General features: G+C 41.9%; 1 protein-coding gene across 4 annotated transcripts in view; it reads left to right on the top strand.

Annotated features, from left to right (window-relative positions):
- Positions 1–838: 838 nt before the first annotated feature.
- Positions 839–24,749, top strand: part of LOC308677652 (telomerase protein component 1-like) — an 82,771-nt gene continuing 58,860 nt past the window's right edge. For 2 of the 4 annotated variants that reach the window (XM_081344260.1, XM_081344257.1), the window contains exons 1-13: positions 839–1,178; positions 4,321–4,387; positions 5,796–5,962; positions 6,678–6,827; positions 7,343–7,645; positions 10,634–10,786; positions 14,403–14,537; positions 18,000–18,161; positions 18,724–18,879; positions 20,490–20,582; positions 20,787–20,914; positions 21,959–22,116; positions 23,651–23,760. In XM_081344260.1, the coding sequence (XP_081200386.1) occupies positions 5,831–5,962; positions 6,678–6,827; positions 7,343–7,645; positions 10,634–10,786; positions 14,403–14,537; positions 18,000–18,161; positions 18,724–18,879; positions 20,490–20,582; positions 20,787–20,914; positions 21,959–22,116; positions 23,651–23,760 (1,680 nt within the window). In that variant the 5' untranslated portion in view covers positions 839–1,178; positions 4,321–4,387; positions 5,796–5,830. Of the gene's footprint in view, positions 1,179–4,320; positions 4,388–4,686; positions 4,755–5,795; positions 5,963–6,677; positions 6,828–7,342; positions 7,646–10,633; positions 10,787–14,402; positions 14,538–17,999; positions 18,162–18,723; positions 18,880–20,489; positions 20,583–20,786; positions 20,915–21,958; positions 22,117–23,650; positions 23,761–24,749 lie in introns of those variants that run through there. The other 2 variants (XM_081344259.1, XM_081344258.1) reach the window with 2 other exon arrangements.

Below are 24,749 nucleotides of genomic sequence, written 5' to 3'. Positions count from 1 at the left end.
TATTCTACTCTACTTTAATCTATATTCTATTCTACTCTATATTCTACTCTCCTCTATATTCAATTCTACATTCTGTTCTACTCTACTCTACTGTTCTATTCTGCATTCTATTCTACTCTACTCTAATCTATATTCTATTCTACTCTATATTCCATTCTACTCTATATTCTATTCTACATTCTGTTCTACTCTACTGTTCTACTCTATATTCTGTTCTACTCTACTTTACTCTATATATTCTATTCTACTTATATTCTATTCTACTCTATATTCTATTCTACATGCTGTTCTACTCTATTCTACTCTGTTCTACTCTATATTCTATTCTACTCTACTTTACTCTACTCTATATATTCTATCCTACTCTATATTCTATTCTACATTCTGTTCTACTCTATTCTGTATTCTGTTCTACATTCTGTTCTACTCTACTCTGTTCTACTCTACTCTATATTCTATTCATTCTGTTCTACTCTGTTCTACTCTATATTCTATTCTACTCTACTCTACTCTACATTCTATCCTACTCTATATTCTATTCTACATTCTGTTCTACTCTACTCTATATTCTATTCTACATTCTGTTCTACTCTACTCTATATTCTATTCTATCCTACTCTATATTCTATTCTACACTCTGTTCTACTCTATATTCTATTCTACTCTATATTCTATTCTATATTCTGTTCTACACTATTATACATTGTATTCTATTCTATTCTATTCTATTCTATTCTATTCTATTCTATTCTATTCTATTCTATTCTATTCTATTCTATTCTATTCTATTCTATTCTATTCTACATTCTACTCTACATTCTACACTACTCTACTCTACTTGTATTAAGTTCCCGCGCTGGATCCCGGGTCAAAGCGTCGGATCCTTTCCCTGCGCCTTAACGCAACGGGTTAATCCGGAGGCTTCGGGCGAGGCTCCCTCGGCTGTCTCTAAGAGGAGGAGGAGGAGGAGGGCCCAATTCCGTTTATCGGCAAGGCAATAAGCGCCCTATGACCGGGGGGGGGGGGTGGCGCCTCGGCCGCCGCTCGCTTCCTTCTCCGCTTTTCTTTCCTTGCCAGTTCGGAGCCCGGAGCTCGCTCGCTCGCTCGGGAGGAAGAAGAGGGGGCGCGGGTCTCTCTCCGGCGTCCGAGTCCGGAGCTTCTCCGGGGGCTGAGGAAGGGTGAGAAGGCGCAAAGGACGAGCCCGCGAGGCTCGGCTGGCACTTTGGCTTAGAGACGCCGCCGCCGCCGCCGCCGCTTCCTGGTTAGAGATAAAGGCGTGGGAACATCATCAGCTGTCCTGGGCGGTGGGAGGGAGGGAGAGAGGAGGAGGAGGAGGAGGAAGAGGAAAAACAACAACAACAACAACAACCCTCCATCGTTTCGCGGGTTGGCGGGCATCGCCAAGCACCCGTGTCACGCCTCGAGCTAGGGCCCAGGGGTCTTCAAACTTGGCCCTTTTATGACTTGTGGACTTCAACTCCCAGAATTCCTCAGCAAGCGTACCTGGCTGAGGAATTCTGGGAGTTGAAGTCCACAAGCCGTAAAAGGGACAAGTTTGAAGACTCCTGAGCTTAGGCCGTGGGGATGTGAAACACGTTTTTCCCCCGCAGCGGGCTGAGTCATTCCCCAAGCTCTCGTTTGGGTTGGGTCAATTATTTCCACTTTTCCCCTCAAGATTTCTTGCAAATGAGAGAAGAGTTTTGAAACAAATCCCCCCCCCCGCCGCTTTTTTTAAAAAATATTTTCTTCTTCAAAGGGATCAAAGGCGTTTTATTGTACGGGTCATCCTCGACTTACAACAGTTTGCTCGAGCTAGGCCGTGGGGATGTGAATCACGTTTCCCCCCCCCCCCCCAGCGTGTAATCTCCCTCCTACATCTTGGTGGGGCTGAGGAGAAATGGGTGAACTTTGCCTTTGCACTGGTTGAAAAAAGCGCAGCATGGAGGGAGAAAGTTGCCCAAGACGATTATTTCCACTTTTTCCCAAGATTTCCTGCAGATGACAGAAGAGTTTTGAGCCTCTTTTTTTTTCCTCCAAAGAGAACAAAGGTGTTTTATTGTACAGGTAGTCCTCGGCTTACAACAGTTTGTTTAGTGACCGTTTGAACTTAAAACGGCACTGGAAAAAGTGACTATATGGCCATTTTTCACACTTAGGACTGTTGCAGAATCCCGGCAGTCGCTTGATCAAAATTTAGACACTTGGCAACTGGCTCGTATTTACAACGGTTGCAGTGTCCCGGGATCATGTGATCACCTTTTGCGACCTTTTTTGACAAGCAAAGTCAATGGGGAAAGCCTGATTCACTTAACAACCCTGTTACTAACTGAACGATTTCAGTGATTCATTTAACACTGTGGCAAGAAAAGTTGTAAAATGGGGCAAGACTCACTTAAATGTTTTACTTAACAACAGAAATGTTGGGGTCAATTGTGGTCGTAAGTCGAGGACCACCTGTAGTTTTCAATTTAGAAACTGCTTTGGGGGTTTCTTAAACTCCACAACTTTTAGGTGTGTGAACTTCAACTCCCAGCTTGGAAAGGCAGGGGTTTATTCACACAAACCCCGACATAATTTTTACATCCTGGTTTATTGAACAAACCACTGTTATATAGATTCACGGGGATTAATGCCCCACAACTACATAGTCTACCCGCCCCCAATAGCCCAGTCCCAAAAACTACTCTAGCACAAAGAAAAAGTGGTTAGTTTGCTTGCAGTTTTGTGTGGGGCATTAATCCACTCCCTCTGTGAATCTACATGATGGTTTGTTCAATAAACTGGTAGGTAAACATTATGAGTCTGGGTTTGTTTGAATAAACTACTGCCTTTCCAAGCTGAGGTAACTGCACCAGCCTTTCCCAACCCGGCTGCCTTTTAGGAACCATTTCAGTTGAGGTTTATGGGTTATGGAACCCCTGCATGCTCAATGATTTGAGGCCCTAGGAGGCTACTACAGGTAGTCCTCGACCACAATCGAGCCCAAAATTTTTATTACCAAGTGAAATATTTATTAAGTGAATTTTGCCCCATTTTGCGACCTTTATCGCCACAGTGGTTAAGTCAATCACTGCAGTTGTTAAATTAGTGACACGGTTGTTAAATGAATCTGGTTGTCCCACTGTCTTTATCAGAAGGCCGCAAAAGGTGGTCACTTGACCCTAGGACACTGCAACGGTCATAACTGTGAATAACTTCCCAAATGTCTGAATTTTGATCATGTGGCCATGGGGATGCTACCACAGTCATAACTCTGAAAAACAGTCATAAGTCACTTTTTTTTAGTGCCATTGTAACTTTGAATGGTCACAGGTAAGTTGAGGACTGCCTTTAAAGAAATTATAGGCACCTTTGTAAATATTGACCCATTAACTTTAATGTTTTCTTACACTCCTTTTTAAATCATCCTCCTTCTCTTGTAACATGCTTCCCAAGTTCAAATTTGCCCCGGAGGTAAATGTATTGGCAAGCCAATAGTGAGCTGGCATCAGCCTGTTGCATGTAGGGAAGAACAAGAAGCCATGTTAGGTTTGGACAGACACGTCACCCCATTGACATGTGTGAAATGAAGGAAGTTCTTTTTTTTCTCACACCCCGGATTAGTGGCAGTGACAATGAATTAACCAGGGATCCAGGGTGAGGGAAAATTGAGGCTTAAGGATTGAGCAAGGTTGTGTCATCTGAAAGATGTTTGGGGCCTTGAGTTCAGGCTAGGGAGCTCTCTAAGCCAGCGGATGGGATATGTTCCAGGATGTGATCCAAACAAGGTCATACAGGTTTTTAATTTTTGTTTTCTTTTTATCAAGTGTCAGAGCCAGGAGAAAAGAAAATTGAGCTGTAACCACTTCCGATATTTCTCAACCACAATGACTTTAAGAGCAGTGGACTTCACGTCCCAGAATTCCCCAGCCAGCATGGCTAACTGGAGAATTCTGGGAATTGAAGTCCACTGCTCTTAAAGTCGCTGAGGTTGAGAAACACTGGCCAAGCCTTCTTCAAACAGCCAAGCTCCATCTTCAGTGCTGCTCAAAGAATTTGAATTATTTGTGTAGGTAATTTGGCCCCTTTACTAACCAGGCAAAGCAATAATAACAAAGTAGTTTGTGCTTTGGGATTCTTAGTGCTGTCTCAGCTTGGTGGTTTTCTTGCAGACGTTTCATTACCAATCTACGTAACATCATCAATGCTAGAATGAAGTTTGGGATTTGGCCATCATAAACTGAATCTAATGTCTGTGTGTATGAGCGTAGGTGGGTGTGTGGCTAGCATATAACAAAATGTGCCACTGATTAGAAATTATATTTCTATTTTTTCATCTAGGTGTAAAGAAAAGGCTTCTGAAATGAATTGGTAGGTTACGATCTATCACAGTCTGCAGAAGTGACAGGTGAGCTGGGCCTGTCTGGCGATCCTTGGAGTAGTAAATCTTTAATCTTCTTTTCTTTATCTTCTAACCCATGGCCTTCTCAAAGACGCTATTCCATTTCAGCATTCCTTCTTCTCGATTGTGCCTTTGAGCATACTGATGTTCCAATATCTCAGGGGCTGCCCCAAAGAAGAGGCAGTCAAGCTATTCTCCAAAGTGCCTGAAGGCAGGACAAGAAGCAACGGATGGAAACTAATCAAGGAGAGAAGCAACCTAGAACTAAGGAGAAATTTCCTGACAGTTAGAACAATTAAACCAGTGGAACAACCTGCCTCTAGAAGTTGTGGAAATTTTTAAGAAGAGACTGGACAACCATTTGTCTGAAATGGTATAGGGTTTCCTGCCTGAGGGTTAAACTAGATGACCTCCACGGTCCCTTCCAACTCTGTTATTCTGTCTTTTCTTGGTCTTCCATACTGCCTCATAACCCCAACCGAAGGGCTAAAAATGCAAAACAAAGGCCGAAATATTTGATTTCACCCATGCTGAAGCCAGCCTTTTTGCAGCCAGTGCTGTAAAGTGTCATTCTTCCTCCTTGCCTATGGCTAAGAGCAGGGAATCCTGTGTCCTGTAATTGCTAGGGCAGTGTTTCCCAACTTGGACAACTTTAAGATGTGGGTGGGGAAATCTGGGAATTGAAGTCCCAGAAGACATTGTAAAGTGGCTCAGGTGTCATAAGGGATCGTTTAAGCTCAGCAATGTTGGCTTAAAAATAAACTAAAATTAAGTTCTGCTTCCTTTTTGCAGCAGAATCACATTTGGTTTTGCACATCCTTGCAAGAGTTTTAAATTTAAAGGTGCATTTTGAAATATTGTATGTACTGTCAAATGATCTTTAAAAGTTTGGTGTTTTGTCAGTAAAACAGCAAGAGCACATGGGTTGGGTTGGTTAAGAAAAGGCAAGTCTTGGACCTTTGAAAAGACAGTTTTATGATTAAAGAAAAAAACCCCCACACAGTTACTTTTATTTCGACTTGGGAACCGTTTCTGGATTTTGTGCTCGAGGTGGAAAAAATGAAAATTTGATTTTGAGTTTTATCGATTAGATAGGCTTGTTGTTATAGAAATGGCTAGTTTATACTATTACGCAAAAGTAAAAAGTTGAGGCTTGGTGCTATTATTTTATTCTACTGCACCAAAGAGTCAGAAATCAATACCTTTTATTTCTTTTTTCCCTTGTTCCTACAGTTTTCCCTTTTCTTCCCCCCCCCATCTTTCCTACTGTTTTATTTTGCATTTTTGCATTAATATTTTTAAAAGCAAGCTTGCCAGTGGAATTTGCATGCCCATTTTGAGAACAAGCAGTTCACAACTGGACTTTTACACAGGCACACAATCACTGCCTTTATTTTATGTTTTTCTTCTGCAGAGATTGAAGCCCTGTTGACTTTTCCCCCAAAGACTATGGATCCCATTGCCCTGCATTGCATGGAGAAGTCTTCTGTCCATGCTAATACTTCTGTTCCCCATATTCTCCAAAAACTGGAGGAATCTCGACTTCGACTTTTGAATCCTGTCTGTCCTTCAGGATTGTGGGTAAGTCCCCTGAAATCTGTCACCCAGAGCCAGTCAGTGGCTGGATCCCAGAACAGTTTGATAACCTCAGCTTCCTTGATCTCAAATGCTCCAGGTTGGCCACTCAGCATGATAAGGTACAGTTAGGACACTGTGCCTATGAAAATATTCCTAATAAGTGTTGGCTTCAGCTGGATTCCTGGGTAGTTGATTTAAATGTGCCTTTTTAAAAAAAAAATCCCATTTATATCCCGCCCTTCTCCGAAGACTCAGGGCGGCTTACAATCTAAAGCACAAATCAATGTGCTTAGCAATAGCCTTCATTCTATGTTCCCCAACTGCATGCAAATATGAGAAACAGAAATGGTGAGGGTCTGAAAGTGGTGTCCTGGCAAGTGGTAGCCCCTGGCTGGCCTCTGTTTTTGAAAAGAAGGGTTAAGTCTAAGTAGGATAGGAGACCACAAGGAGCTCTCAGAGACATACACTAGACCAGGAAGATGAAAATGCCAGCAACAGACTTGCTTCTATCATATAGCCAAGAAAACTGCAGGAAGACATCTTGTGTTGTCTCTAGAAATCAGGGTCAACATGGAGGAGACCTTTTTCAGACCGAAACCATTCTGCCAAATTATCAAGGGAAATTTTCAGGGTATCGGAAAGAAGAAAGGAATCATACCGACACTTGAATTCAATTGTTGCTGCTCCGCTTATTTAGACGTGTCTGATTGTGTCCCAGCAGAAAGATGTGGGTGGGGCAGAGAAACTTGGTTTGGCACACGTGGAGAGCTTGTGGAAAGGCCCGGAGGGATCTACAAAGAGTGACAAAGTCACAGAGGCCAGAGAGACATCGGAAAGAAGCCAGAACCAGGAACAAAACAAGTTAACGGTAAGGAAGCCGCCACTGAGTGAAGTCAATTCAAGTGGTGCCTATTGTGGATTGAAGAATACAGCTAGTCCTCACCTTACGACCACAACCGAGTCCAAAATTTCTGTTGCTAAGTGAGACCGTCGTTAAGTGAATTTTACCCCATTGGACAACCTTAAGTGGATCATTGTAGTTGTTAAGGGTTGTAAAGTGAATCTGGCCTCCCCATCGACTTTGCTCGTTAGAAAGTTGCAAAAAGTGATCACGTGACCCTGGGACACGGCATCCGTCATAAATACGAGTCAGTTGCCAAAGCATCTGAATTTTTATCACTCGACCATGGGGACGCTGCAACAGTTGCAAGTGTGAAAAAGTGGTCATAAGTCACACCTTTTCGCTGCTTTTGTAACTTCGGTCGTTAAATGAACTTTTATAAGCCAAGGACTACCTGTACTTGGGGGTTGGAGTGGGTGCGTGTGTGTGTTTGTTTGACACGATGGGCTTTAAGTGGTGCTTTTATTTTGTTTCTTTTCCAGCTGTCTGAATTTCTGCAAACCGGGCCTAAGAAATTGCTTTCCTATTGCACCTTCTCGCAGCCAAATTTGCTGCGGTTGGAAAACCCCTTCGGGAAGCAGCCCGCATCTTCCAGCCTTACTTTGCCAGGGCTGCAAGAATCCAGATCTCGGTTGTTGCACCCTGTTGTTGCAGCAAACCTCTCTCTGGACTCTGCAAAGCTTTTGAAAGGGTCCTCATTGCCTCCTTGGCCAAAACTCTGTGCCACTGACTTGCCAACTGAAGAGGAGATCTTTCAATCTTGTCATGAACTGGAGGACCAACAGGTAAGAGTCAAACTTAAATTAAGATGGAAATATGGGTTGTCTTTGACACGAGACCCCCCCCCAGCTGAGCTAAGCAAGACAGTTGAGTTGTGCCCCATTTTACAACTTGGCTTGCGATATTCGTTAAGCGAATCGCTGCAGTTGTGACGATAGTCACACGGTGGTTAAGTCCATCTGGCTTCCCCAGTGACTTTGTGTGTCAGAAGGTTGCCAAAAACGATCACATGGCCCTGGGATGGTGCAACCGTCATAAATACATGCCAGGGGCCAAGTGTCTGATTCGATCATGTGACCAGTGGTTGTAAGTGCGGAAAACAGGTGTAAGTCAGTTTTTCAGTGGCCATTGTAACTACAAACAGTCACTAAAAAGAATGACTGTAAGTCAAAGATTACCTGTCATAGCTTCCACCTTATCTGTAGAAATTAAGTACCCGATCAAGTCTCCTTCATGTTGAGTTTGGTTCCTGATGATACATTCAAATATTTATTTCTAAATATCTCTGCAAAAAAATTTTTTGCACCATGGATGGGGTTTAGATGTATGGATTCCATGAAGAAGAAGGATTTGTTGTCATCGTTGAAGTTGTGTGCCATCACCTTCTTCCAGATTTTTTTTTAAACTTCCCCCAACTATTTCACAGTAGGACAATGTTTCTCAACCTTGGCCACTTTAACATATGTGGGGTTCAGCTCCCAGAATTCCCCAGCCAGCAATGCTGGCTGGGGAATTCTGGAAGTTGAAGTCCACATATCTTAAAGTGGTCAAGGTTGAGAAAACACTGCAGTACTCTAGAGTATTTTTCAATGTACTCTAATATGACTTCTTTGTAGTCTCCCCTCCCAGTAATCTTGACTATCTTCACTTAGTTTCTGCACCTAGAAAAATCATCAGCTCTGAAGGGTAAGAATTTTCCTGCTTCAGATCACTGTCAGTGATCTGATTAATGGGAGACCAAATGGGGTTGAAATGGGCAACACCTACTGCTGTTGTAATATCCACACATTCATTTGGAGGGCACAGGTTTAGGAAGGCTGCTGTGTGGAGATGAGTTAAGAGGGGATGGCTAGACAATGATCTAAACCAGAAATGCAAAGCGTGATTGCATGCATAGCACCTGTCGGGAACAGCTTTAAATCAAAGCTGGTGTTTCCTTGGAATTGCATTATGTCACCTTGGAAATGAACACCTTTGATTTAGGGTGTACCTGACGGGTGCTTCTCGCAGGCAAGCCTGTTGCCCTTTAATTTCAGATCTCTGCACAGATCTCTACTTGGGAGCTTAGATTAGCTTTGAGCCCATAAGGCTGTGCAGAGAGTGGTGAGGACGGCAGAAAAGATTATTGGCAGTTCACTTCCTTCTATCCAGAACATGGCTTATAAGCGATGTGTCAAGGTTCCGACTGACGAACTCAAGGAAGTAAGCTTAGCTGAGATGATCCAATCTCTAATGCAAAACTTTATTGAGCAAATCATATCGGCATAGATGAAAGGAAAAGCAGCTCTGGCTATTGGGTGCCAAAGCAGTATATTAAAAGTAACTCCCTTCCCCCCCTGACAGTGCAGGCCACATTACCCAATTATGCTTCAGACCATTATTATGAGAAAAAAAGTCTTTGACTCTCAGTAATCAATATCTTGCATGACCTGGGTTCTCAAACTCAGCAGCTCACCACCTGCAAGTCACATTCCATTCTTCCCCACTCTCCCCTGGGTCTGTAAGGCAAGCCAAGGGACAGAAATGGCTGAAAAAGCTTCTTCGAGCTTGACACGATGATGACCAGGGTCTGCAGCATTGTCAGGGATGCTACACATCATCTCCATGACCAGGTTCCTTTGTTACCTTCTGGGAGGAGGCTTCATGTATCCAAAGCAGAATAACTAGATTCTGTAACAGCTTTTTGAGAGTTAACAAGTTTGATACTGTGTGTGTCTGTGTGTGTGTGTGTGTGTGTGTGTGTGTATGTAGCCTTGGCCAATGGATCTCAAAGGAAGGTGATGCAATAAATTAAATTGAACAGCATGTTAAGTGTGGTTGTCAGGCATTCGGCAAGCTAAGCATCATTTTCAAGAACAACCTCCCCCCCTATGCCTGAAGGGAAAAGTTTTTGATCAGTGTGGGCTACTTGCTCTAACATATGCCGGTGAAACATGGCCACTAACCACACAATCGATACTAAAGCTACGAGTGGCACAAAAAGCCCATGGAAAGATACATGCTCAGCATTACAAGACAAGATAGGAAAACCTGCACATGGATTAGACAACATAAGTACCCGGTATCTTCGAAGGAGTAAAAGAATTGCAATGGAAATGGGCTGGTCCCATAGCAAGAAGAACCGAGGGCAGGTGGACCAAGGCAGTCACAGAATGGATCCCAATCGGTAAAAAAAAAGCATCCACAAAAGAGACCTAAAACAAGATGGATCAATGAGATCAGCAAGTATTGCGGGCCCAATTTTGCAAAAGAAAGCTCAGGACCGTGTTGGTTGGAAATATGCGGAAAAGGCATTCATCCTGCCGTGGATAGACAAAGGCTAGAATGATGATGATTTTCTTTTGAGAGCGGACATCCGAATTTCATTTTTTTAATGTGCGCCAGTGTGTTCACAGAAAAAAGGGACAATAAAGGTTATCTTATAATTACTTTTTTCTCTGATGTGTCCCCATGATGGCTTCTGCTGGGCTTCAACATCCCTTCCATGCATTTTATGGGGACTTGGGGCTGAGAGAGCTGCCTCTTTCTCAGCACATTTAACATTTCTCAGACATTTAACAAACAATTCCTTATTAGATAGCTTGAATGGGCATCCCCGACACACAGTAGATGCTGTTGGAGCAGATCTGGAAAGTCAAATGGAGGGAATGGCATCCTAAACGTCAGGATAGCAGCGTCACCTTCTATCACATTTACTGGGTGGCCGTTGCTTGTAGGCTGATTTGACTTAGTGGCTTCACGGCGACTTGTTTTTTTCTTCTGTCCAATGGTAGACACAAGAGGATGAGATGGACTCATTTGGTGGCATCCCAGAATATGTCCTTGTGGTGCCCGAAGATGAGTCGGAGCAGTTACAGGAGGAGGATGACACCCTGCTGTCTGAGATACAAGAGGAGGATGAAGGGGTAGCTGTAAAAGAGCAGAAGGTAAGAGGGCCAACTCTTTGAGGGCGCCATGATTTTTCCCCATTTTTGTGGACATTTGCAAACAAAAACAGCTTTGCAAGCAAGAATAATGCAGGTAGCCCTTGACTTACGATCACGATGGAGCCCTACATTTTTGTTGCTAAACGAGGTGGTTGTTAAGTGAGTTTTGCCCCACTTTACAACCATTCTTGCCATGGTGGTGAAGTGAATCACTGCAGTTGTTAAGTCAGTATTATGGTTGTTAAGCGAATCTGGCTTCCCCATTGACTTTGCTTGTCAGAAGGTCGCCAAAGGTGATCACATGACCTTGGGACATTACAATCATCATAAATACATGCCAGTTGTCAAGGCTCTGAATTATGACCGCGTGACCATAGGGATGCTGCAAGGTTCGTAAGTATGAAAAACTGGTCATAAGTCACTTTTGTCAGTGCTATTTTCACTTAGAACAGTCACTAAATGAATAGAATAGAATAGAATAGAATAGAATAGAATAGAATAGAATAGAATAGAATAGAATAGAATAGAACAGAACAGGAATAAGAATAGAATAGAGTAGAGCAGAATGGAGTACAATACAATAAGAATAGAGTAGAGTAGAGTAGTGGAGTGGAATGGAATGGAATAGAGTAGAGTAGAATAGAATAGAATTAGAATAGAATTAGAATAGAATAGAATAGAATAGAATAGAATAGAATAGAATAGAATAGAATAGGAATAAGAATAGAATAGAACAGGAATAAGAATAGAATAGAGTAGAGCAGAATAGAGTACAATAGAATAAGAGTAGAGTAGAGTAGAGTAGAGGAGTGGAGTGGAGTGGAGTGGAGTGGAATGGAATGGAATAGAATAGAATAGAATAGAATAGAATAGAATAGAATAGAATAGGAATAAGAATAGAATAGAACAGGAATAAGAATAGAATAGAGTAGAGCAGAATAGAGTACAATAGAATAAGAGTAGAGTAGTGGAGTGGAGTGGAGTGGAGTGGAGTGGAATGGAATGGAATGGAATAGAATAGAATAGAATAGAATAGAATAGAATAGAATAGAATAGAATAGAATAGAATAGAATAGAATAGAATAGAATAGAATAGAATTAGAATAGAATAGAATAGAATAGAATAGAATAGAATAGAATAGGAATAAGAATAGAATAGAACAGGAATAAGAATAGAATAGAGTAGAGCAGAATAGAGTACAATAGAATAAGAGTAGAGTAGAGTAGTGGAGTGGAGTGGAATGGAATGGAATAGAATAGAGTAGAATAGAATAGAATTAGAATAGAATAGAATAGAATTAGAATAGAATAGAATAGAATAGAATAGAATAGGAATAAGAATAGAATAGAACAGGAATAAGAATAGAATAGAGTAGAGCAGAATAGAGTACAATAGAATAAGAGTAGAGTAGAGTAGTGGAGTGGAGTGGAATGGAATGGAATAGAATAGAATAGAATAGAATAGAATAGAATAGAATAGAATAGAATAGAATAGGAATAAGAATAGAATAGAACAGGAATAAGAATAGAATAGAGTAGAGCAGAATAGAGTACAATAGAATAAGAGTAGAGTAGAGGAGTGGAGTGGAGTGGAATGGAATAGAATAGAATAGAATAGAATAGAATAGAATAGAATAGAATAGAATAGAATAGAATAGAATAGAATAGAATAGAATAGAATAGGAATAAGAATAGAATAGAGTAGAGCAGAATAGAGTACAATAGAATAAGAATAGAGTAGAATAGAGTAGTGGAGTGGAGTGGAATGGAATGGAATAGAGTAGAGTAGAGTAGAATAGAATAGAATTAGAATAGAATAGAATAGAATAGAATAGAATAGAATTAGAATTAGAATAGAATAGAATAGAATAGAATAGAATAGAATAGAATTAGAATAGAATAGAATAGAATTAGAATAGAATAGAATAGAATTAGAATAGAATAGAATAGAATAGAATAGAATTAGAATAGAATAGAATAGAATAGAACAGGAATAAGAATAGAATAGAATAGAATAGAATAGAATAGAACAGGAATAAGAATAGAATAGAGTAGAGCAGAATAGAGTACAATAGAATAAGAGTAGAGTAGTGGAGTGGAATGGAATAGAATAGAGTAGAGTAGAGTAGAGTAGAATAGAATAGAATTAGAATAGAATTAGAATAGAATAGAATAGAATAGAATAGAATAGAATAGAATAGAATAGAATAGAATAGAATAGAACAGGAATAAGAATAGAATAGAGTAGAGCAGAATAGAGTACAATAGAATAAGAATAGAGTAGAATAGAGTAGAGTAGTGGAGTGGAATGGAGTAGAGTAGAGTAGAATAGAATAGAATAGAATTAGAATAGAATAGAATAGAATAGAATAGAATAGAATAGAATTAGAATAGGATAGAATAGAATAGAATTAGAATAGAATAGAATAGAATAGAATAGAATAGAATAGAATAGAATAGAATAGAATAGAATAGAATAGGAATAGAATAGAATAGAATAGAATAGAATAGAATAGAATAGAATAGGAATAAGAATAGAATAGAATAGAATAGAATAGAATAGAATAGAATAGAATAGAATAGAATAGAATAGAATAGAATAGAATAGAACAGGAATAAGAATAGAATAGAGTAGAGCAGAATAGAGTACAATAGAATAAGAGTAGAGTAGAGTAGTGGAGTGGAGTGGAGTGGAATGGAATAGAATAGAGTAGAGTAGAGTAGAGTAGAATAGAATTAGAATAGAATAGAATAGAATAGAATTAGAATAGAATAGAATTAGAATAGAATAGAATTAGAATAGAATAGAATTAGAATAGAATTAGAATAGAATAGAATAGAATAGAATAGAATAGAATAGAATAGAATAGAATAGAATAGAATAGAACAGGAATAAGAAAAGAATAGAATAGAATAGAATAGAATAGAATAGAATAGAACAGGAATAAGAATAGAATAGAGTAGAGCAGAATAGAGTACAATAGAATAAGAGTAGAGTAGAGTAGTGGAGTGGAGAGTGGAGTGGAGTGGAGTGGAATGGAATAGAATAGAATAGAATAGAATAGAATAGAATAGAATAGAATAGAATAGAATAGAATAGAATAGAATAGAATAGAATAGAATGGAATAGAATAACAGAGTTGGAAGCGACCTTGGAGGTCTTCTAGTCCACCACCACCCCGCTCAGTCAGGAAACCCTACATCGTTTCAGATATATGGTTGTAAGTTGAGGACAACAGCAAGTATCCTGTGAGGTGGGCTAGACTGAGACAGAGGGACTGGCCCAAGGTCAGCGAGCAAGCTTTGGTGCCTAATGCAGGATTAGAATTCAGAGTTGTAAGTGTGAAAACTGTCATAATTCACTTTTTTCAGTGCTGTTATAACTTTGAACGGTCATTAAACAGATGGTTGTAAGTCAAGAACTACCTGTGCTTCTGCATTCTTTTGTTCTAGTTTCCTATTTAGTCTGGAATGTTTTTTTTAAAGTTCTCATGGTTTCTTTTTCTCTGTATTTATAGTAGTTAAACAGTCTCTTATGGACTAGGAATTTAGAATTGGTAAGGAAATTCCCATGAGCACTACCTAAGTCTCCCCTCTCCCCCCCCTTTTTTTTTAGCTAATGCTCCTGAGCTTGGTCTGCTGCTCATTGGTGGAAGGGGCAACCTTTGGGAATCCTCCGGGGTTGTTGCAGCAGAAATTGATGAAAGTATGTAAGAATCTAGCAGAATATGAACCTGAATTCATCCTCAAGGTATGAAAGGTGGCTGTGGAGCCTGGGCTTGAGGGTTGGGGTGGGTGGGATGTGTAAGGCATTCGGAGCAGCTGTGTACCATGGATGTCCCTGAGCTTAAGAGGTTATCTGATTGTAATTGTTGCATAGGTTTAGCTCTGATTGCATCATTTTTCTGAACATGATTGACTTCCCCAGTTTATTGGGTGGTCAACTTTGTTGTGGGTATCATATTAATATTCGCCTATAATTATAAGACTCGAAATGTTAGTCAGATGAACTGAAACACATCTTCAAATCAACCATGAGCAAAAAGTTTCAAGAAAAGATTGGCCAACCATTTATTCTGATTGATATGAGGATTCTTGCAATGGGCAGGCAGTTGGACTAGAACAGTTCCCCAACCCTCGGTCTGTGGACCAGTACCGGGCCACAGCATGCCAGCAACCAGGCCACACAAACAAGCAAAGCCCCATCTGCAAGATGCAGGCAGCACACAAAACCACACATCCTCCGGTTCGCGGAAAAACATCTCTCCACGGAACCAGTCCCTGGTATCCAAAACTTTGGGGACCTCTGGACTAGAAGACCCCCCCCCCAGGTCTTTCAACATTATACATGTCATGTCAGGAGTACTGAAGTGCTTCTGGGTTGAAGGGATTCAACGGTGGCATCACCGTTGCCTGTAGGGATGCCTAGTTAGGGGGCTTCTTTCACATCCTTGTTAAGTTGCCCATGGAAGTGGTCCACACTTATCTACTCATTGCGGCCCGCTTTTGAACTGCTGGGTCGGCAGGAGGCGGTGCATGTGACGGGAGCTCATCCTATCCCACGGCAGCAACCGGGTCTCAAACGCAAGCCTGCTGATCGTCATCCTAGCATCCTAAGCTCGTGAGCCAACCCTACAATTCTAATGTAAAAGCTTGAGAATGGCTTTCCCAGTCCCTGGTGCTGAGCATTGTGGATAATTTTAAAACATGCGCTAGGTGCAAGGAGACCTAAGGGTATTTTTGAATTCTTCCAAGAAAGAGAAGTATTCCAAAAGCCGGAATAGAAAAACTCTTAGCTGATTGCAAAGATAATGCGGGAACTGTTATTTCCACAAAAACAGAATTATTATAACTATTCTGACCGGAAGGACATCCAACTTTTTGCACCTATCGTTATACTCTTTTCTTCTTTTCAATTTGTAAACGTCTGCACATGAGTAGCAAGTATTCATTCCAACTTGCAGAACTATGTTGGGGTAACCTGGTGCCACATTGAGGGATTGCCTGCCGCTGTTTATTTAGGGACTCTGAAACTTAATCCAATCAGAAGAGAGCTGGAAGAGACCTTGGAGGTCTTCTAGTCCAACCCCTGCTCCGAGCAGGGATAGCTACATATATTTTGAGCAGGGATAGCTACATTTTGCATACAACTAAATCTTTAAACACCAACAATCTGATATTATTAAGCATTAAGATTCCTAACCATCCAAATAATATTAGGATTGTATGTTTGTATGTGGATCTTTGGTCATTCGGGTTTTTTCCCGCGTAGAATTGAAGGTGAAGGAGCAACATTTCGATGGAATCCCATCCGTCATGCTTCTCCCAGAAGAAGGAAGCTGAAGCCACCAGCCTGAGGATGACGGATGGGATTCCGTCGAAATGTTGCTCCTTCACCTTCAATTCTACGCGGGAAAAAACCCGAATGACCAAAGATCCACATACAAACACCCGCGAAAACCTCAGAAAACATATATATAAGAGTTAACATATGACACATATTTCTCCCCTTGCAAAAAGCTAACAAAGCGAGAGAGAACCGGTGGCTCAAGAAGTAAAAACACTGCCTAACGTGCAAGCAGCCCAGGTTCGAATCTCAGAAGGGTATGACTGACTGATGAAGACTAATGAGTCAGAAATGCCTTGCTAGGCCCCAAACATGGGACAAATCTTTATTTCCTGTGTCAGCCTATCCTGAAGGCCATCGACAGGCAGTAGTCACACCGGTGACAGCTCATATTTGTGTAAATTTTAAATTGCTAACAAAGAATTAAGCATATCAGTCTCCCTTAATTCTTTGTTAGCAATTTAAAATTTACATATATATATATATGTCAAATACTTGTTAACTATTTAGATTACCTTGGTAGGCCCCAAACATGGGGCAAATCTTTATTTCCTGTTTCAGCCTATCTTGAAGGCCATCGAACAGGCAGTAGTCACACCGGTGACAGCTCATATATTTATGTAAATTACTAACAAAGAATTAGTCAGTCTCCCTTAATTCTTTGTTAGTAATTTACATATATTATTATTATTTAAATTTATATACCGCCCTTCTCCCGGAGGACTCAGGGCGGTGAACAGGGCATATAAATAGAAATACAAAAGTTAAAAAAGGATTAAATAATTGCCCAATTAAAACAATCACAATATAAAACCCATTAAAACCCTAACGTTCCCCCATCAGGCCAGGCCAGCTTGTTCAAATAAATGGGTCTTTATATTACATATATATTCTTTATTAGCAATTTGAATAATTTGCACAAATAATGAGCTGTCATAGTTGACTATATCCTGTGGATAAGCCTTGAGACAGGCCAAAGCAGGAATGAAAGAGTTAATTAGCAAGGTGCTTTCAAAAAGCCTTGACAAATACTTAACATATATTTGCCTTGCCTTCTAGCTAATAAAAAGAGAGAAAGAACCTGTGGCTCAGCAAGTTAAAACAACTGCCTAATATACAATCAGCCCAGGTTCAAATCTCAGATAAAGGGTATGACTGACTGATGAGAACATAAAGAGTTCGAAATGGCCATCTCAGCCTCCCAAAATTCTTTATTAGCAATTTGAATAATTTGCATATATATATATATATATATATATATATATATATATATATATATATATATATATATATATATTCTAAATTGTCTGTGAATTTATATCACTCGGCAAAAAAAAACACCCCACAGAATTTTTGCAATGTTCGATCCACGGCAAGAAGGGAATAATTACTAGCGATTGTATAATATTGCAGCCTGATTTACTAGCGATTGTATAATATTGCAGCCCGACTTAAGTTGGAGGAACAAGCTGAGGAGAGACACAATACATACACACACACAGATACAAACAAACAAAAACTCTTTTAAGGAATGCAGATGAGAAATTAAAAAAGAGGAAAAATGTGAAGTACAAGGGTAGTAACCCTCCCCGTAAAATTACGTGCTGGTCCAAATTGTTTTCTTTGCGGTGAATGCACCATTTCCCCGCCCCCCCCGCTTCTTCTGACTATATTCTTAAATTGAAAGTTCACCGTGCGACGGGCATAAGACTCAAGTGTTGTAAAGTGGCTTTCCCCCCATTTCTGATAATAATAATAATAATAATAATAATAATAATAATAATAATAATAATAATAATAATAATAATAATAATAATAATAATAATAATAATAATAAAAAACAACGATCTCTTTCTCTTTGCTCAGGTTGCCTTGTATGCTCGCCAAGAACTGAACATCCGCAGTACGGCTAATTTCCTCCTTGCATTGGCTTCCTCCCTTCAGCCCTGCCGCCCACATGTGCGGCGCTATTTCTGCCATGCGGTACAGCTTCCATCAGACTGGATGCAGGTGGCCAGGCTCTATCAAGTAAGAACAACTCCTTTATTGTCCAATTTCCTCTTCAGCAGGGTGTTCTGGATTTAATCCAAGATGGAACTCTTGGATTGATAGATTGATTGAAGAGTGCAGAGAAGAGCAACAAAGATGATCAGGGGACTGGAGAATAAAACATATAAGGAACGGTTGCTAGAATTGGGTATATCTAGACGAGGGGTGACACGACAGTAATGTTCCAATATCTCAGGGGCTGCCACAAAGAATAGGGAGCCAAGCTATTCTCCAAAGCGCCTGAAGGCAGGACAAGAAGCAACAGATGGAAACTAATCAAGGACAGAAGCAACCTAGAACTAAGGAGAAATTTCCTGACAGAACAATTAATCAGTGGAACAACTTGCCTCCAGAAGTTGTGGATTCACCCAACACTGAAACTTTTTAAGAAGAGACTAGACAACCATTTATCTGAAATGGTATAGGATTTCCTGCCTGAGCAGGGGGCTGGACTAGAAGACCTCCAAGGTCCCTTCCAATTCTCTTATTGTGTTGTTCTGATTTTCCACTTGGTGCCCTTTTCCTTCTCCTCTCTGTACAGAGCCTAGCAAGGGAAGAAGGAACACTGGCTCCCATGCCTTCCTGTCTCCGCGCTGGAATGGCCGATAAGTTCCGGCAGTTTGATGCCTATCAGTTGGCCAAATACAACACACGCAAGAGCCGGGGCAAGCAACGTCACAAGCCAAAGGTTACAAAGGTAAGAGGACTGGGATTTAAAATTTAAAATTAAGACTGTAAGCTGGCAGAGTCCTTCCTCCTTTCATCTCAGTTGCTGTGATGTCATGGAAGGTTCCCAAACATTCTAACCAATTGAAGGTCAGAAAATTCCTCAAGGGATGCTTGCAACCATTTGGATGCTGAGCAAAGTCCTGAATTAACTTTGATAATGTGTGCGGCAGCTGGTTTGGGGGCTCCTAGACTGGCCCATGTTCCATCACTGTTCCATCACCCGGGTGCAATTCAAGGTGTTGGTTATTACCTATAAAGCCCTGTGTGGCCTTTGTCTAGGTCAGGGGTAGGCAACCTTGGCTCTTTTTATGACTCGTGGACTTCAACTCCCAGAATTCCTGAGCTAGCATGGCTCAGCTTGGAAACCTTTCCCTTTCCCCTCAGCATGACTGGCTCAGGAATTCTGGGAGTTGAAGACCACGAGTCATAAAAAGAGCCAAGGTTACCTACCCCTGGTCTAGGTTACTTAAAGAACCCTTTCACCCCTGTGAGACAGCCCCATCCCACCTGTGCTGGTAGAGGAAGCGTGCTGCAGATCCTGTCAGTCAATGAATTCTGGCTGGTGGGGGTCCAACATAAGAGCCTTCTCTGCTGCGTCCCCAGCCCTTTGGAACATCTCGCCTCCTGAGGTGAAATTGGTTCCCACCCTCCTGTAGGTAATATTTAGTTTACCTTCCTGACTTTCCTTAAGAACTTGAAGGCGCTGCCAGTTGGCCTGGGGGTCCAGATGGGAGAATTTTAGCTTGGGGCCTAGATGGTGGTTGATTGACTAACAGCAGTTATCACCTCCATCCCCCCCCCCCGTATATTCTTCTCCCTTCCGTCCCATCGTTAGTTATAACTTGTATTTATTGCAGTTTTAATATTTTATCTATGTTTTTATATCTGTGCGTGCACTGAGGGTTTCATTTTAACGCTGTAAGCCTCCCAAAGTTGCCTTGTGGCCATATGGGTGGCAAACAAATTTAATAACTAAATCAGACGTCCTCAACCTTTTGGCTACCAAGGACCGGTTCCGTGGAGAAAGGTTTTTCCACAGATGGGAGAGTGTGTGGTTTTGTGTGCTGCCTGCATCCCACGGATGGGGCTTTGCTTGTTTGTGTGGCTAGGTTGCTGGCATGCCGCGGCCCGGTACCGGTCCATGGACCGGGGGTTAGGGACCCCTGAACTAAATAACAACCTAGAACCAAGAAGAAATTTCCTGACACACTGGAAGTTTTTAAGAAGAGATGGGACAGCCATTTATCTGAAATGGTATAGGGGAGGGGTAGGCAACCTTGGCTCTTTTATGACTCGTGGACTTCAACTCCCAGAATTCCTGAGCCAGCTGGGAGTTGAAGTCCACGAATCATAAAAGAGCCAAGGTTGCCTACCCCTGGTATAGGGTTTCCTGCCTGAGCTGGGGTTGGACTAGAAGACCTCCAAGGTCCCCTCCAACTCTGTTATTCTGTTAATTGTGAATTAATTTGTGTGAATGAAGACATATCTATGTCTCTGTATCAAATAGATCTCTAATACGGACTCTTCTAGCATGTGAGAAACAAGATTATTTACTTTGGAAGTTTGTTTCTTCCACAGTCTGCAAGAACTACCTCTTGGGACAACTGGAAAAATCACAGACTAGGCCGGAACAAACTCTTTGCGGCAAAATGTGAGGCCTTGCAGAAAACAGTAAGTGTCTCTGGATATGTATGTGTGAGAATGGAGGAATCCCTCTATGTTTTCTTCTTCATTTTGAACAATGCAAGATGAGGTACTATTAAAGCATGCATTGAGATTAACTCCCTTCCCCAGCCATTCATAAATGTAAAGGGTTTTTAAGGTGGTTGGGGGGTGTTCCTGTAAAATGCAAATCGCTTGATTCTACTTTCGTAGCGTCGAGAGACGATGGATTCGATAAAAAAGAAAGCAGTTGCCAGAGATTTGTTCTCCCTGAAGAATTTGATCCACCGCCTTCATATTTCTGAGCCAGCTCAGCATGTTATGAGTCTCTTGGGACGGAGGTGAGACGGCCTAGCTCAGCTGGGACAACATTTGCAGGCCTGGTGTGGCATCTGACTTTCGAGTTTTCTGCAGGGGTGAAGAGGTATCCTCGACTTAAACAGCAGTTCATTTAGTGACCATTCAAAATTACAACGGCATTGAAAAAAGTGACTTATGACCATTTTTCTCATCCCTGACGTCATGTGATCAAAATTTGGGCACTTGGCAGCTGGATCATATTTATGATGCTTGCAGTGTCCCGGGGTCATGTGATCAACTTTTGTGGAAACCCCCCCCCCCCCGACTGACAAAGCCAATGGGGAAGCCAGATTCACTTAACAGCAACTTTGTCACAAATTTAACAACTGCAGTGATTCACTTAACAACTGGGGCAAGCAAGATTAAAAAATGGGGCAAAATTCACAACAAATGTCTCACTTAACAACAGAAATTTGGGGCCCAGTTGTGGTTGCAAGTCGAGGACTACCTCTAAGTGGAGGGTGATGCTAAAACTTGGAATGGCAATTTTTCCCTGGAGCCAGCTGATGGGACAAATACCAACAGGATTACAGAGGTGTAGTCCTCAACTTACGACCACAGTTGAGCCCAAAATTTCCATTGCTAAGTAAGACAGTTCTTAAAGTGAGTTTTGCCCCATTTTATGGCTTTTTTGGCCACAGTTGTTAAACAAGTCACTGCAGTTAAGTGAATCATGTGATCATTAAAAGAATCGGGCTTCACCCATTTGACTTTGCTTGTCGGAAGGCCATAAAAGCTGGTCACATGACCCCAGGACACTGCGACCATCATAAATACATGCCAGTCACCAAGCATCCAGATTTTGATCAGGTGACCACAGGGATGCTGCAATGGCCATAAGCATGAAAAATGGTCATACGTCACTTTTTCCGTGCCGTTGTAGCTTTGAGCGGTCACTAAGCAAGGGGTTGTAAGTTGAGGGCTAACTTGTCTATCCGTTGGTTGGTCCATGAGACGGTTGACCGTCGTTCTCCTCATATGCTGCTTTTTGCAGACCTTGAGTTCACAGTCTTTCTCTTCTCTAGGTACCCCCCAGATCTGCCCTCCTTTTCCCGAAGTCGATTGCCAGGGCCCTGGGACCCGACCCTTGCGGGCACTCGCATGCGGCTGCCGTTGCCCCAGACTTGGGATCGAGAACTGAGCCACCGTGGGAACAAGGCTGCTGTCTGGGAAGAGCTGATTGGTAGGTGGAAGAGTTGATTGCTTTCCTTCCTTTTTCATGAGCTCATCGTACGGTTGGGCCCTAAAATCACAGAAAGGCATGCTTGTTAGACAGAATTACAGTGGAAACATGGGAAATAAGCACATGGAGAGGCAGTCCTTGAGTTATGACCACTTGTTCAGTAACCATTCAATGTTATAACGGCACTGAAGGAATGGCTTCACAATCTTCACAAGAGTCCTGGTGGCGCAGTGGTTAGAATGGAGCATTGCAGGCTAACTCTGCCCACAGCCTGGAGTTTGATCCTGATGGGGTTTGAGGTGGGCTCAGCCTTCCATCCTTCTGAGGTTGGTAAAGTGAGGACCCAGATTGTTGGGGGGCAATAAGCTGACATTGTAAACTGCCGTAAAGCGCTGTTTATACCACAGTGCTGTAAAGCTCTAGGAAGTGATGTAGGTGTCGTTGCTATCTTCGAAGTTCTGGCTTTCACAGCGTTCTCCACAATCATGTGATTGCGATCCAGGTGCTTGGCAACTGGCTGGCATTTACGACGGTTGCAGTGTTTTGTGGCCGCTTGATTGCCATTTGTGACCTTCTATGATGCCTTTCCACAAGCAAAGTCAGTAAAGAAGCCAGCAGGGAAGGACGTGATCACCTTTTGCAAGCAAAGTCAAAGGGGAAAACAGATTCACTTAGCAACCAACCGGGTTATTGATTTAATAACTGCAGTGGCTCACTTAACAAACGTGGCAAGAAAAAGTAATAAAATGGGGCAAAACTCACTTAGCAGCAGACGTTTTGGGCTGAGTTGTGGTCGTAAGTCGAGAACTACCTGTAATTCCTGTGATTACTAAGAGTTGAAACTGACTGAATGAGAAATGATGAAAAGAAATTGGGGAGATGTTATTAGGCAGAACGAGTTTGGAAACTTTTACAAACAAATATTGCAGGAGTGTGATAATTGTATTTATATTACATGATGCTATTGCGTAATGTGACTTACAATACATTATGCTACACTACAAATTGTATTAATGCTTACATAGTCACATTTCATCTTATACAACCCTGTGTTATGCCTTTTACATACACTTAATATATATGTATGTGTATTAAAGTGTTAATACGCTTCTGTATTAAGGAACAAGGTTTAACAAAGAATGTAATAATATACCTTGGTAACAACGTAATGATGAGCAACGTAATGAAAATTCTTTCCTTTAAATGGCGATCATCTAAACTGCTAGTGGAAAGTAGGATTAAATCATAGCCGGAGGAGATGTAATACAGCAGATGATACTAAAAATTTTACAAAATGCAAAGGGCAAAACACCAACTATTGAGGGACACAGAGGGATGCCTCTATCCCTTTTTACTCCATTCTCCCACCTCCCAAGCCTGAATATATGTCTGGAAAGGAAAGATATAAAATCGGGGTACAATTCTTGTGTGTTTTTACTCATTTTTTTTAAATCCCAGTCTAAAATATTACTTCTGCTTGCTGAGTTTCAGCTTTGTCACCTTGTAAAATTACCATCTGCTTGCTTCCTCCTAGATTCAGGGAAATTGCCCTTCATGGCGATGTTACGAAACCTGCGCAACATTTTGAGGTCTGGGGTGAGCGAGAGGCACCATCAACGTCTCTTAAAACGCCTTGAGGATAAGGTAATGTCGTCCGTACAGGTGGTCCTCAACTTACAAGCACTTGTTTAGTGACCATTCACAGTTACAAAGTTACCCTGAGAAAAGTGACTTCCGAGCATTTTTCACACTTACCATATTTTTCGGACCATAAGACGCACTTTTCCCCCCCAAAAGTGTGGGGGGGAAACGAGGGTGCGTCTTATGGTCCGAAGGTGATCCGTATGGCCAGCCCCAACCTCCGCAAGTGGAAAGCAAGGGAGATTGTCAGGAGCACGAATCGGCATGTGCTGAGAAACGCCGATCTCACGCTCCTGCACTCTCCCTCGCTCGGTTTCAGCTTCCCTTGCTACAAGAGAAAGCAGGCTGAAACGGAGTGAGGAGATTGCCAGGAATGCGAATCGGCTGATCTCGCGCTGCTGCAATCTGCCTCGTTTCAGCCTGCTTTCTCTTGTAGCAAGGGAAGCTGAAACCGAGCGAGGGAGTTTGCAGGAGCGCGAGATCGGCCGATTCGCATTTCTGGCAATCTCCTCACTCCGTTTCAGCTTGCTTTCTCTTGTAGCAAGGGAAGCTGAAACCGAGCGAGGGAGTTTGCAGGAGCGCGAGATCGGCCGATTCTCATTTCTGGCAATCTCCTCACTCCGTTTCAGCTTGCTTTCTCTTGTAGCAAGGGAAGCTGAAACCGAGCGAGGGAGTTTGCAGGAGCGCGAGATCGGCCGATTCGCATTTCTGGCAATCTCCTCACTCTGTTTCAGCTTGCTTTCTCTTGTAGCAAGGGAAGCTGAAACCGAGCGAGGGAGTTTGCAGGAGCGCGAGATCGGCCGATTCGCATTTCTGGCAATCTCCTCACTCCGTTTCAGCTTGCTTTCTCTTGTAGCAAGGGAAGCTGAAACCGAGCGAGGGAGTTTGCAGGAGCGCGAGATCGGCCGATTCGCATTTCTGGCAATCTCCCTCACTCCGTTTCAGCTTGCTTTCTGCAAGAGAAAGCCGGGCTGCAGGGCCGCCTCCGCGGG

The sequence above is a fragment of the Vipera berus genome (genome assembly GCF_964194415.1).
Source record: "Vipera berus genome assembly, chromosome: Z".
NCBI classification, from domain to species: Eukaryota; Metazoa; Chordata; class Lepidosauria; order Squamata; family Viperidae; genus Vipera; species Vipera berus.
Note: the sequence above shows the minus strand (reverse complement) of the source record. Positions and strands in the feature narration are given on the sequence as shown.